The sequence below is a fragment of the Pelobates fuscus genome, chromosome 6, assembly GCF_036172605.1.
Source record: "Pelobates fuscus isolate aPelFus1 chromosome 6, aPelFus1.pri, whole genome shotgun sequence".
NCBI lineage: Eukaryota > Metazoa > Chordata > Amphibia > Anura > Pelobatidae > Pelobates > Pelobates fuscus.
In genome coordinates, this window is record NC_086322.1 from 138697911 (window position 1) to 138714202 (window position 16292).

The following is a 16292-nucleotide window of genomic DNA, read 5'->3' on the forward strand; positions in this document are numbered from 1 at the left end:
GATACTCTACCTCCACACAGGACCTTTGATTGTAAAATTAACTTACTACCTGGTACCATGCCTCCGAGGGGCAATGTATACCCCCTATCCACTAAGGAGAATTCAGTTCTAGAGGAGTATATTCGGGAGAATCTAGACAAGGGATTCATTAGGAGATCTTCTTCTCCTGCCGGGGCTGGTTTTTTTTTTGTTAAAAAGAAGGATGGTTCACTAAGACCTTGCATTGATTACCGAGGTTTGAATAAGATAACCATCAGAAATGCCTATCCGATTCCCTTGATTACCGAGCTGTTTGATCGTCTGAAAGGCTCTAAAATTTTCACCAAGTTGGACCTCAGAGGGGCATATAACTTGGTGAGAATCCAGCAAGGACACGAGTGGATGACAGCGTTCAATACCCGTTATGGGCATTATGAATACACGGTCATGCCTTTTGGTCTTTGTAATGCACCTGCAGTATTTCAGGATTTGATTAATGAGGTTCTTAGGGAATTTCAACATGATTGTGTTATTGTATACCTGGATGACATACTGATACACTCTAGAGAGGTTGAGACCCACCACAGACAGGTCAGAAAGGTATTACACAAACTCCTGCAACATGGCTTATACTGTAAATTGGAGAAATGTAGCTTTGACCAGTCTCAGATAGACTTTCTTGGATACGTGATTTCTGGGGAAGGCTTTAAGATGGACCCTGACAAACTCCAGTCCATTTTAGAGTGGCTTTTGCCTAAGGGACTCAAGGCTATTCAGAGGTTTATTGGTTTCTCCAATTATTATAGGCGCTTCATTAAGGGATACTCTTCTATTATTGCACCTATTACCAATATGACCAGACAGGGGGTTGACACTAAGACTTGGTCTAATGAAGCTCTCGCTGCTTTCAAGACTCTCAAGGATCTTTTTGCTTCTGCTCCAATTCTAGTCCATCCTGATACGACTCTGCCGTTCCTACTCGAGGTCGATGCCTCTGAGACAGGCGTAGGGGCTGTTCTGTCGCAAAGGTTAGGGGTGGATAAACCACTACACCCTTGTGGTTTTTTTTCTAAGAAACTGTCTGGCCCTGAAAGTAGATATGACATTGGCGACAGGGAACTCTTAGCGGTCATTATGGCCTTAAAGGAGTGGAGACATTTATTGGAGGGGACCTTACATCCTGTTACTATTTTAACGGATCACAAGAACTTGTCTTATATTGGGGAAGCTAAGCGACTGTCCGCCAGACAAGCTCGTTGGTCCTTATTCCTGACCCACTTCAATTATGTGCTTACTTATAGACCTGGTTCTAAGAACTCCAAAGCCGATGCTTTGTCTCGCCAATATGAACCTTCTACTATATCTGAACCGGTTCTTTCCTCTATAGTTCCGAAATGCAATATTATCGCCAACACGAATCTCAGGATTCACTCTCCGTTACTTGCCGAGATCATTAAACTGCAACATCTAGCTCCTAAACAGACTCCTGAAGGTCGACGTTTCGTTCCTCCTGTTCTACAACTGGAACTGTTGCAATGTTTCCACAACAGCAAGGTGGCTGGACATCCTGGTATTCGCAAGACATGTGCTTTGATCTCTAAGGACTTCTGGTGGCCTGATTTACGGAAGGATATTAAAGATTTCATCGGTGCATGTGAGGTTTGTACTAAGACCAAGCAACCTCATACCCTTCCCTGTGGATTTCTGCACCCCTTAGAGGTTCCAGAGAAGCCATGGTCCTGTTTGGCTATGGACTTTATTGTCGATTTACCTATCTCTAAAAAACAGACTGTTATCCTCACCGTGGTTGACAGATTCACCAAGATGGCTCACTTCGTTCCTCTGCCTAAACTCCCGTCTTCTCCCGAATTGGCGGAGATATTCGCAAGGGAGATTTTTCGATTACATGGGATACCCTCCCAAATTGTATCTGACAGAAGTTCCCAATTTGTTTCCCGTTTTTGGAGGTCCTTCTGCTCTCAACTGGGTATCAAATTGAATTTCTCTTCTGCCTATCATCCTCAGTCTAACGGAGCTGCTGAACGCACCAACCAAAAGATTGAACAATATTTACATAGTTTTGTTTCCGAACACCAGGACGATTGGGTTGGTTTGATTCCTTGGGCGGAGTTTGCACACAACAATCTCGTTTGTGATTCTACTCGTTCAAGCCCCTTCTTCATGAATTATGGCTTTCATCCATCTATTCTCCCTTCGGCTTCTTCTTCCCAGGGGGTGCCGTCGGTTGATGTTCATGTTGCCAATTTGAGGAAGTTGTGGGATCAGACTCGACAGATTCTTCTGCACAATTCTATGCTGGTTAAGAAACACGCTGATAAACGTAGAAGGGCGGCTCCGGTGTTTGTTCCAGGTGATAGAGTATGGTTGAGTACAAGAAACATCCGTTTAAAAGTGCCTTCCATGAAGTTCACTCCTCGTTATATTGGACCTTACAGGGTGCTAACTCGCATTAACCCAGTTGCGTATCGTCTAGCTCTTCCAACTGCCTTATGCATCCCTAACTCATTTCATGTTTCATTGTTGAAACCACTAGTCTGTAACAGATTTTCCTCCACATCATCCTCTCCTCGCTCTGTTCAGGTGGAGGGTCAGGAGGAGTATGAGGTTAACTCTATTATCGATTCTCGAATCTCCCGGGGGAGAGTACAATATCTGGTCGATTGGAAGGGATATGGTCCTGAGGAGAGGAGTTGGGTACCTCAGGAGGATGTTCATGCTCCTTGTCTCCGCAGGGCGTTTCACTCCCGCTTCCCATCTCGTCCCGGTTCCTTCCGCCCGGTGGGCGTATCTGAGAGGGGGGTACTGTCAGGGTACCTGAAGTCTCTACCTCCGAGAGAGGTAGAGACTTAGACGTCCATCCGTCCGGACGGGCTGTTTCCTCTGTTCCTCGCGGTCCATCCGGTCACGTAAACGCCGGCCGCGAGGGACTCACTTCCTTTTCTAGCATGACGTCCGGAAACCGACGTCATGACGCCAACCCGGAACGACCTGTCACTCAATCCTTCAGAGACTAATCAGGACTCGTCGGAGGCGTGTCTACCCTTCCGAGCCAGGGTATTTAAACTTGCTTCTCCCATTTGCTCATTGCCCTGTCGTGGTTCTAGTCTGCCTAGTATCTCAGTGCTCTTGTATTTCTGTTATCCCTTTGGTTCTGACCCGGCTTGTTTGACTTACTCTGTTTATCTCTGTTACCCTTGACCCGGCTTGTTCCTCGCTTACCTGTCTTCTCGTTCCCTCGACCTCGGCTTGTCTTTGACTATTCTCTATATTCTCCGTACGTTAGTCCGGCCATTCTAAGGTCCGGTATACGTATCCTGTACCTGTTTGTACTCTGCGTGTTGGATCCCTGTCCCGATCCTGACAGGTAGGTGTTTAGCGGGGTTCGCGCTGTCGAGAGTCCGATTTGAGTTCCATACACTCTATACACTCGACGACCAAACACCGCTCAATGTGCTTGTGGCTTAAGATGGCCGCTGCCACGTGTTCGAATTCCGCTTCAAACCGCTTCAGGAGTTCGTGAGTTCGAAGTGCCACTTTGAACAGCTTCGGGAGTTCGAAGTGTCACTGAGTAAATAATGTCAGAAATCCAAAAGGCACAAACAGTGGTTTTAACCAAGTTTTATCACAGGGGCCCATGGGTCAGTTTTGCACCAGGGCCCCATGGATTGTGTGTACGCCACTGGTCACACGGTAGGAGGCTGGAAAACAGGCCCCTCCAAGAACCAGTGCTGAGGTTACTTTCGCCACACAGAATAACCAAAATGGTACAAAAAGGTGTACAACTAAATATAATTATATAACATAAATATCTTGTATCTAATTTCCAGTACATTCATTTTGTTCACAGATGAAGTAAGAAGTAACCAACAGAGGGGAAAAAATAAAGAATATTAAAAAGATATATAAAAAATCTATATTAATATATTTATTAAATATATATTATTGTTACAAAATGCCTTTTGCAACTGTTATTTTATGTGACAAATGGTCCTGCTTCCCTGGGTTATGGAGAAGCCTAATTGCCAGCCTCCTTCCCCATGACCATGGCCCTAGTGTGTATAGCCTTTTAAGAACCGTCTGGGGACATATTGAGACTTTTGGGAACTATGCCCCTTTAAGACCGTGTCCCCAGCCCCCTAAAATACTTTGTTCGTGCCTAAAATACTTTGTTCTGCACAGGCGGACCACACAGAAGTGGAAGCGTGCGGCTAATTTACCTCCCAGGCTGGGAGGTTGCTGTAGGTAAATTGCCGACCGCTGGGTGGCTGCCCTTCGTGCAAACGAACACGTGGCGGCGGCCATCTTTATCCAGGCGAACGCGGTCAGTGGTGTGTGCAGCCAAATCTCTGGAACTAAAATCAGCTGCAAAACGGCACGAACACCGCTGACCCTTACCTTCTCCTCCACTTAGTTTTCAGCCGCAGCGTCTAAGTACCGTTCGCACAGTGAGACTAAGCTATTTGCACGAATGGTGCCCGTTCGTGCATTTTTCTGAGTGAAATTGACCGACCACACAGCCCAAATCTATGGAACTCTTTTGGGCAGGAAAGCATGCTTGCGGTCGGTCACAAAGGACTTTCAGCTATCTTTTTAACCCCTGGAAGGATTTGCTTGAATTTTGAGTATGTTTGGATTTGAAGTATGCTGAGTAATAATATGTGCTTTATGGAGATTAGATGTATAGTTTTAAAGTTATAGTAAATGTGTAAAAAGTATATTTTTCCTGGCTGAGGGGAGGATTTTGTGGAAATGAATGGGGTGTTTTACTGTATTGTACGTGTTTGATTGGCTGTTCTACAAACCCATGTGGGTGGTACTATATGTGTAAAACCAGGATAAAAGAAAGCCCTTTGGTGCTGATTAAAAGAGAACTACTTGACCCTCTATCTCGCAGCCTCGCCTCGTGTTTGTAGGGCACAGCTATAATCACTACAGGGATTGCTAGGCTCTTTATACTCCCTTAGCTACTGAGCTCTTATAAGAGCTCTTGTTCCTGATCCTGCTTCGCTCTACAGAAGGAAGAGGTTTACCTACTGAAACCTGGAGCCTGGTCATAGGTCCAGGGTGGAGAGAAGATGGCAAGATCAATAATAAACCAATAATATGTAAGGCTATGTCTTGCCACCCCAGCTCACTGTCACACACACATGCTCACTGACACCCACATGCTCACTACAGACATGCACTCTGACACACATGCTCACTACAGACAAGCTAACACACACATGCTCACTACAGACAAGCTCACTGTCACACACATGCTCACCACAGACAAGCTCACTGACACACACACATGCTTCCATCAGACAAGCCCACTGACACACACATGCTCACTACAGACAATTTCACTGCCACACACACATACAAGCTCACTCACTAGCAGCCCCACACACATAAGCTCACTCAGGAGCAAGCACACACACAAGCTCACTCAGGAACAGACACACATACAAGCTCACTCACTACCAGACACACACACAAACACACACAAAAGCTCACTCAGGAGCAGACACACACACACACATACAAGCTCACTCACTAGGAGCCACACACACTCATAAAAGCTCAATCACGAGCAGGCACACACATACAAGCTCACTCACTAGCAGCGACACACACACACACACAAGCTCACTCACTAGCAGCGACACACACACACAAAGGTTCCCTTACTAGCAGCCACACACACTCCCACAAGCACACTCACTAGCAGGCACACACACACAAGTGCACTCACTAGCAGCCGCACACATACAAGCTCACTCACTAGCGGCGACACACACACGCAAGCTCACTCACAAGCAGGCATACACATACAAGTTCACTCACTAGCAGCGACACACATACACACACACACACAGGTTCCCTTACTAGCAGCCACACACACAAGCGCACTCGCTAGCAGCCACGCACACATACACAAGCTCACTCACTAGCAGCCACACACACACAAACTCACTTGCTGGCAGCCACACACATACAAGCTCACTCACTAGCAGCCTGTTACAAATGTGAAGCACTCAGGACCATAACACTACCACACTGACTAGCAGCCACCCACACATACACAAACACATGTTCACTCACTATCAGGCACACACACACACAACTCACTCACTAGCAGCCACACATACACACAACTCACTCACTAGCAGGTGCACACATACAACTCACTCACTAGCAGACATGCACACACACACAACTCACTCACTAGCAGCCACACGCACACAGCCATGGCTGAAGTTTACCTGGCACTGGTGGGTGAAGTTGCCATTTTGTGACCTCTTCCTACCAGAGAGGTCAGCAACGTGCGTGTGGGGGCAGAGCTTTGCACTGGAGGCGGAGCTTCTGTTTAGGAGGTGGGGCTTGCATTCAGAGGCAGGGCATGCAGACTAAATTTAGGTAAGGGAGATTGACAGGTCTCCCTCCAGGAGTGGGCATCCTAATTGCATCTGCAGCAGCCCCAGCTCCTCCTTCTTTACTCCCCTAGGACTGACACAGGCAGGCACAGTCCAAAGGGAAAATGATTTAAAGTACATGATCTGGGCTGTCTGCTTGGTCCCAGGTGCCGCGGCCAACCGGGAAATTTCCCGGTACCCCGGTGGGCCAGTCCGGCCCTACCCGTCTCTATCCTGGAAGGTGGGCCGGAAAGATTAGTAGTAATGAAACTGTAACCCCAACCCTAACACTAAACATTAATCTATACACTGTACTAACACTAAATATTTACCCCAAACTCTTTATTAAATATTTGTTTTCTTTTTAAAAGGAGTATCGCAGCTGCGGACCATGAACCGACTGATGCACGGAAGTCCTTCCCTTGCTTTGATGAACCCAACAAAAAAGCAACATATAACATAACCATCATTCATGAGAAAGAGTATAATGCATTGTCAAATATGCCAATACAGGTATGCAAAATATCAAAACAAAAAATTGACGTACAGTGGAACTTCAGAACTTGAACTTTGATCCGTTCCAGAAGGCTGTTTGAGAACCGATTTGTTCGAAAACCGAATCAAAATTTAAATTAATGTAAATTAGATTAATCCGTTCCAGACCCCCAAAATAACAGAATATTAAAACAAACTTTACAGTTTACATTAAAAGAAAAAAGGGTGTAGGTTAGCGCTAATAATATATTTGGACAGGCAGCGACCTTATAGAGGGTAACCCTCTAACCCTCTATACAAGGAATACAAGGTAGAAAACAGAGAAAGGTTGCGCCAAAGTTAAAAAATAACCAGTAAAAACTATACAACAATAAAAATAATAAAAAATAAGTTCCAATGTGTGTCAGAAGGTCAAATGGTTTTAGTCTCTAATTCCGCTGTGGGGGTGACTTCTCTTGTTGTAATGGTTCACACCGTCTCGTGATATGGAAGACACAAGAAGAGAGGACCAATCGTGCGGAGTGTATTACAGTAAACGTAGTAGTATTAAATCTTATGTATTACACTCACATTTAGATGAGCTATAGCCAGCTCTGGGTTTGTAGGCATATAGCGGAATAATCCCCGCTTACAGGATGTGTTGGTGCTTGTCCTCCAGGGGTTTGGTCCAACTTGCAGGAGAAGAAGATAAAAACAGCAGATAGTGCTCTCTGATAGTATTTATGGGTGATGAATAAAATAAGATAAAATATACTCACAAAAGAAGTGCAGGTCTCACTGCACTTTTTGGATAGCGTTAGTGGTATAATCCCCATATCCTGAAGTGGGGATTATACCACTAACGCTATCCAAAAAGTGCAGTGAGACCTGCACTTCTTTTGTGAGTATATTTTATCTTATTTTATTCATCACCCATAAATACTATCAGAGAGCACTATCTGCTGTTTTTATCTTCTTCTCCTGCAAGTTGGACCAAACCCCTGGAGGACAAGCACCAACACATCCTGTAAGCGGGGATTATTCCGCTATATGCCTACAAACCCAGAGCTGGCTATAGCTCATCTAAATGTGAGTGTAATACATAAGATTTAATACTACTACGTTTACTGTAATACACTCCGCACGATTGGTCCTCTCTTCTTGTGTCTTCCATATCACGAGACGGTGTGAACCATTACAACAAGAGAAGTCACCCCCACAGCGGAATTAGAGACTAAAACCATTTGACCTTCTGACACACATTGGAACTTATTTTTTATTATTTTTATTGTTGTATAGTTTTTACTGGTTATTTTTTAACTTTGGCGCAACCTTTCTCTGTTTTCTACTTTACAGTTTACATTATAATACTTTACGTGCATAAAATCATACCAAAAAAAAAAAAAATACAATGTAAATTAAATAAAAATGTTACTTCACTTTATCTGTCCGCTCTGCTTGCTGACAGAATGGAGCTCTTTGCTCACTCTAAACTGAGAACAGTTTAACCCCAAAACCCAACTTCTGAATGCAGGCCCGGACTGGCCATCGGGCACACCGGGCAAATGCCCGGTGGGCCGCGGTGGCCATGGGCTGAGGCCGGCAGGGGAAGGTCCCAGAACTTCCCCTGCCGGTCTATGCATGGCCGGCACTATCCGAGCTGGGAGAGAGGGAGGGAGCCAGCCTGCCTCGAGAGAGGACCAAGCGGAGCTCTAACTTGTAGCTCCGCCGGCTTCCACTCGCGAGATCCGGCGTGTTGCCATGGCAACGACCGGATCTCGCGAGAGTGAACTCTAGCCCGCAGGCTAGAGTTCACTCACCACTAGGACCACCAGGGAACACCGCCACCCCGCCTCCCAGTCTCAGGTACCAGCCCACCCCTCCCAGGCTAAAGGTAAGAAGGGAGGGGGGACATAATGCCTGTTATATTATTTGTTTACCCCCCCACACACAAATTCCATTCTAACATTTATACAGCACTCCCACACACATCACCCACAGCACTCTCACCCATCACACTCAGCACTCTCACCCATCACACTCAGCACTCTCACCCATCACACTCAGCACTCTCACCCATCACACTCGCTCTCACCCATCACACTCAGCACTCTCACCCATCACACTCAGCACTCTCACCCATCACACTCAGCACTCTCACCCATCACACTCAGCACTCTCACCCATCACACTCGCTCTCACCCATCACACTCAGCACTCTCACCCATCACACTCAGCACTCTCACCCATCACACTCAGCACTCTCACACCCATCACTCACAGCACTCTCACCCATCACACTCAGCACTCTCACACCCATCACCCACAGCACTCTTACCCACATCATACACAGCACTCTCACCCACAGCACTCTCACCCACATCATACGCAGCACTCTCACCCACAGCACTCTCACACTCAGCACTCTCACACCCATCACACCCATCACACTCAGCACTCTCACACTCAGCACTCTCACACCCATCACACTCAGCACTCTCACACTCAGCACTCTCACACCTCTCACACTCAGCACTCTCACACTCAGCACTCTCACACCCATCACACACAGCACTCTCACACCCATCTCACACAGCATTCTCACACACAGCACTCTCACACACATCATACACAGCACTCTCACACACAGCACACACAACACTCTCTAACCCATCACACACAGCACTCTCACACACACACACACAGCACTCTCACACACAGCACTCTCACACACACATCATACACAGTACTCTTACACACATCACACTCAGCACTCTCACACACAGCACTCTCACACACAGCACTTTCACACACAGCACATTCAGCACTCTCACACACAGCACTATCACACTCAGCACTCTCACACCCATCATACACAGCACTGTCACACACATCACAAACAGCACTGTCACACACATCACACACAGCACTCTCACACGCAGCATTCTCACACACACCACACACAGCATTCTCACACACACCACACACAGCACTTTCACACACAGCACTGTCACACACATCACACACCACACCCTCACATACCGCACCCTCACACACAGCACCCCTCACACACAGCATCCTTCACACACAGCATCCATCACGCACACATACTGCACCCCTCACATACACACAGAACCCCCCCAACACACTGCACCACACACATACACAATAGTTCCAAACACACACACATATATATATATAAAAATATACATACACACACACACACAGCACCCCTCACACACATACTGCACCCCTAAACACATTACATTCCAGACACACACTAGATCCCTTACCCCAATCTGGATCATCTACACACATACACACTAGATCCCTATATACACTCTGAATCCGTTATAAACACACACTCACTAGATCTCCTACACATTCTGGGTCCTTCAAACACACACTAGACTCCTATACACATACACACACACACACACACACACACACACACTACACTCTTAACATACACACTCTGGATCCCCTATACACACACACACACGATTCCTTGTAAGCAAACACATACTACACCCCTAAACACACACTTTAAAACTAACCTTATTACACAATACCACACCACAATCAGCTCACTCTACACACACGCAATACCACAAGCAGACTCCAAACACATGCACAATACTCTTTCCTGGCATTTTTGTCTCCTGGTATCCATTTATAGAGACACCAGAGACAAGTTGCAAGGAAACACAGTGCAAGCATGTTATTAAATTTGCTTGCACTGTGCAGAACAAATACAGTTTTTTTTTCTCATGCTAGAGCATGGTCTGCCCTGGAAGAGCATTGAACCAACATGCTCACTTTGAGAGGGGGCGTGCTCTGCCCCGCCCCCTTCTTAGTGGGCCTCTGTGATAAAAATATGCCCGGGCCGAATTTTTCTCCCAGCCCGGCCCTGTCTGAATGTTTCTTTTCAAGTCAGTTTTATGAATGGGGAGTCGCTGATTGGCTGAGAGCATCAGCTTACTGCTCTCAGCCAATCAGCAGTTACGCTGCCCGCTTCTGCAAGAGCCTTTTGATTTTAAGAAAACAGAAAGACAGAGAGGCAGGGAGATTCGTCATCGGAACACATGTGTTTTCTGTATTTTGTGTGTGTGTGTATATATAGTGCACACAGTGCATTATGGGAAAATATCTATGATTCTTATACAGAATATGTATTACCCTATAGAACAATGGTGTCCATTTTCTGTATTATTTTTCATACTCTATTTGGATCTGTTGGATCTGGTATTGCTTTAACTCCTGCATCACAGGTCATGTTTAAATTGCATTTGTAATTTTGTTCAAAAAAACATTTGACATACAGAAAGAGTAGTTTAAGAGGGCCCTGCCCAAACATGTTTACAATCTCAAAAGGAATGACATTAAAGGTATGCATGGTTTACCATTGCTTCTATGAGACAGTATTCCTAAAAAAATCTTACTCTTATTCTAGGTATAATCATTTTGTTGTTTATTGTTAAAGGACCACTCTAGGCACCCAGACCACTTCAGCTTAATGAAGTGGTCTGGGTGCCAGGTCCAGCTAGGGTTAACTAATTGTTTTATAAACATAGCAGTTTCAGAGAAACTGCTATGTTTATCAATTAGTTAAGCCTTCCCCTTTTTCCTCTAGTGGCTGTCTCACTGACAGCCACTAGAGGCGCTTGCGTGATTCTCACTGTGAAAATCACAGTGAGAGCACGCAAGCGTCCATAGGAAAGCATTATGAATGCTTTCCTATGTGACCGGCTGAATGCGCGCGCAGCTCTTGCCGCGCGTGCGCATTCAGCCGACGGGGAGGAGAAGAGGCGGATCGGAGGAGGAGAGCAGGAGGAGAGCTCTCCGCCCAGCGCTGGAAAAAGGTAAGATTTAACCCCTTTCCCCTTTCCAGATCCGGGCGGGAGGGGGTCCCTGAGGGTGGGGGCACCCTCAGGGCACTCTAGTGCCAGGAAAACGAGTATGCTTTCCTGGCACTAGAGTGGTCCTTTAATCTTAATGTATATATGATCAATTGTTAAGCTACTGAACCCCTAAATATCCCCTTTCTATAAATGTAAACTGCTTAGGAATATGTCAGTGCTATATAAATGTTAATAATAATAAACGTGTAATATTGGGCTTATTATTTTCTTTAGGCGACTGAGGACCTTGGAAACGGATGGATCAAAACCGTGTTTATGAAATCAGTTCCCATGAGCACCTATTTGGTGTGTTTTGCAGTACATCAGTTCACATATTTAGAAGAAATATCGAAACGGGGGATTCCTGTAAGTTAAAATTTTTGATCATGCAGTCCAATTAAAAGGTTTTATAGAATAATAATTTGCTATTTATATTGCACATATGCTATGTGAACCTGAAATAGAGTTGCTGTGGCAATTAATTAGAAAAGGTGTATTTTTTTCTTGACACACTTACACGTCACGAAACTGTAAATGCTATCTGATGGTCTGTATCAATGGAAGCTAATGTAAGTAGCATACAGATGTTGACCATGGAAACCTGTTAGCATGTTATACCTACCCAGCTGTGGGTATTACATCGCCCATAGGCATGATGAGGCTCAGGGGAAACTGGGGGGCTATTCTTAACTACATGTTCTAGGTGGCTCTCCTATGTTAATGCATCTCTACTAGTAAATGCCTCTGCCTGCAGGCTATACATTCATACCTTCTTATATCCAGCCATCTGTCATATGCAGTCTTGTTTTTCTATATTTTTTATATATAATTTTTGTAAACATATTTAAATTGACATTTTTTGTTTCATTTTTTTTAAATTTTAGTTGTAAAGCAAACATAAATAAACCATATAGAATGTGACGCGCAGGTCCCCAGTAGTTATGTCAGACATAAATGATAAATGAAAGCAGTTATCACAAAAAAGCAATATATTTCCTTATTAGGAGACTTGCACGTCCCAAACCATAAGAGAAAGGGACTCGCAGGTCCCTTATTATACAGCAGGGAAAAGGAACATTGGATCAATGAGAGGTAAAACAGAATGCAAACGACATTGTCATTTCAGACTTAATCTCATGCAGGGGAACAGATTGTATTAACTTGATATATATCCCATAGCCTTAAAGAAGGAGAGAAAGAAAAAAAGAAGAATAGGGGGGAAAGAAGGGTAAAAGGGGGAAACAAAGAGGAGGGAACAAGTGGACATGCTCAGTCTCCAGCGCTAATGCTGTCAGGGTCCGTTCTTTGTCATAGACGGGGTGGCGAAGTCCACGCTGGCTGTGGCCAGCAGCCAATGGGACCATTATTTTATAAATAAAAAAACTTTATGTACAATTCGTATTTTGTGGCGATAAATACATTTACTTTTTGTAACTTTGTAGTGTCTTTGTTATACTAAAAAAAATCATACATTGAAGTTTTAACATAGAGAATAATTATTTAGATACTAATTTCAGAAAATTCACGAATATAGGTGTTTTTTTACCTTGATTATACACTTAATCATAAACTTGAAACATAATATGTTTAACACATTGTAATTTTTTTTTCTTTATATGTACCATCTTTTTTTCAGTTCCAATTAAGTGTATTTTACAAACTACAATCCAATTTTATAACCGCAGTGGGTAAACATGCCTTTGCATGACCTGTTTGACCTGTTTGCTAGATTGTAATGGGTTTACATTGTCTTTTTCCAGCTAAGAATTTATGTACAACCCGAACAGAAACATACCGCTGAATATGCTGCTAATGTCACTAAAATTATCTTTGACTTTTTTGAAGATTATTTCAACATGTCCTATTCATTACCAAAGTTGGGTATGTATTCAAGTTTATTGCATACACACAATAATAGTTTAAATTAATGTAATGACTTTACAGTGGTCTGCTAAGAAATAAAATATAGAAAAGTATTTTAAAGCTCACCCATCACTATTAGCCGCTAGGTTAAAAGTCTGTGAGATTGACAGATGCTTACTTTAATGAAGGGAATCCAGTGAGGGTTCCCACATACCTCTCACCTATTGCTAGAAGACCAGGTGTTAAAAAAAATAAACAGCCAGCAGTTGAGTTTTGAGTAACAAACCAAGCTAATAAAAAAAAAGTTAGCTGCAACTTAACCCTCAAACCTTGATGTCAACTTCTGGTTAATACATAACACCCTATACATTCTATAGAAAAAAATGTTAGCTTTATGACATTGCACTGGCACCCTAAAACACGTTTCAAGAAAATATAGCATGTCTTTTTATAAGTATAAAGTTATCGCCCGAATGACTGCCACTAGAGGTGTTACAAGGCAGTAAAAGGCAGTGTTTACATTAAAATGCTTGCAATCACTGACTATACTCACCAGAACAAATACATTAAGCTGTAGTTGTCCGTGTGACTATAGTGTCCCTTTAAAAGAATAAATCATAAATCACATAGCAAATATTTACCTCAAACGTTTCATAGACATGCATCTGGGACAGCACAAAATGGCTAAATCGTGAGCAGTCGTTATCTCTGTGACCAGACATTATTGGCAGTCAGCTGGTAAAAACCAGCAACAAGGATGAAAACCAGTTAGTATTTAGTAGCCACTACTAGTTATCAGCTATTGTTAATAACAACCACTTACGGAAGCTGCCTGTATAGGTTTCAGCGCTTAGTTGATAATCCCCTTATTGGTAATAAGGGTGTCAGTATATGATTAATAATGAAACATATGTGAATAAGGTCAAAATTAAATTAAAAAATAAAAATAAGAACAACTAAAGTTCAAAATAATTGTGGAAAAATACCAATACAAAAGAAAGTCCAAAGTCTGCAATATCTGAGTGTAAGTCCTGCAAAAAAGAGTCCAATAATGTAGTGGGAGCTGGGGGTCCAAATGTATGCGGAATTACACGAATAAAAATATGATACTCATCGTGGAACAGAAGAAAGAACCCGTGCTCACTCGTTATAAATTCACACTGAAGCCATCTTGTGAGTGTTATTGATTGGAGACGCACATGGTCCCGCCCTCCACATAACAAGTGCCATCACAGACAGCCCTCCTTAGTGCACCAGGCAGCTGCTGTCCTCCTGGGGGAACCGGAGCTTCAGTGTGAATTTATAACGAGTGAGCACGGGTTCTTTCTTCTGTTCCACGATGAGTATCATATTTTTATTCGTGTAATTCCGCATACATTTGGACCCCAAGCTCCCACTACATTATTGGACTCTTTTTTGCAGGACTTACACTCAGATATTGCAGACTTTGGACTTTCTTTTGTATTGGTATTTTTCCACAATTATTTTGAACTTTAGTTGTTCTTATTTTTATTTTTTCATTTTATTTTGACCTTATTCACATATGTTTCATTATTTATCATATACTGACACCCTTATTACCAATAAGGGGATTATCAACTAAGCGCTGAAACCTATACTGACATCTCTACATAGGAATTGGGAAATTTCTTTTGTTTTAGCTGCTAACATTCCCAAAAATAGTTACAATACTATTTCTATTTATTTTATTTAGACTATACATTGGTTTTTACGTTAGTCTGTTATTTATTTAGTACATGCGCTCTCTTTTATATTTTGCACTTACGGAAGCTATTTACTGACAAGAATAGAAATTAGCTTTTAATATATTTTACTGATTCACATTCCCTAACTGACTGTTTATAATGCATCCACAGCATTGAAAACTGTAGTTTGTGGGGGGTTTTTTTGTGTGTGTGTCTATAATTTATTTGTATTAATTTCCAACAAAGATCAAATAGCAATACCTGATTTTGGCACTGGAGCAATGGAGAACTGGGGACTGATCACATATCGTGAAAACAATCTTCTTTATGATCCTAATGAATCTGCCACTATAAATAAACAGAGAGTAGCAGCTGTAATTGCTCATGAACTCACACATCAGGTAAACATATCGCATTCCAGGTTATACAATGCTGTTTTGGTGAATGCATAGTTGCCACATGTGTGTCTTGTACAGTTATTTTTTATTTGTTTCATATTCTACTTAATTAGCTATGTATGTTTTTATATTTATTAACACTGTAGCTGTATGCATATTTGTGGTATTGTGCAGGCATTTTCATGTAAACACTGCCTTTTCATAGAAAAGATGGACACTAGAGGTGCTTCCTGGGGCAGTGCTGATGACATTCAGCATCTCCATCCTCTGCATGTAGATAATAAACTTTGTTTATAGAGATGCATTGATTCAATGCATCGCTATGAGAAGGTGGTGATTGGCCAATTTGGCATTTGGCCCCGCCCCTTCCCACCTCCTTGCCTATTAGAAAGCATTCGATTGGCTGAAATCATCAATTCTGATTATGTCAGCCAAGGAGGCAGATCAGGGGTGGGGGCTGTGAACCCTCAAGGCTCTTGAAATAAGGTACGTTTTATTACCTTTTAAGAGAGGAACGGGTGCAGCAAGCCACCTAAATGGTGATTTTAACAC

General features: G+C 43.2%; 1 protein-coding gene across 1 annotated transcript in view; it reads left to right on the forward strand.

The window, feature by feature from the left end:
* ENPEP (glutamyl aminopeptidase) overlaps positions 1-16292 on the forward strand; it is a 63911-nt gene that overhangs the window by 16186 nt on the left and 31433 nt on the right. The window contains exons 2-5 of the mRNA XM_063458356.1: positions 6770-6911; positions 12008-12139; positions 13534-13654; positions 15589-15743. Of these exons, the coding sequence (XP_063314426.1) occupies positions 6770-6911; positions 12008-12139; positions 13534-13654; positions 15589-15743 (550 nt within the window). The remainder of the gene's footprint in view (positions 1-6769; positions 6912-12007; positions 12140-13533; positions 13655-15588; positions 15744-16292) is intronic.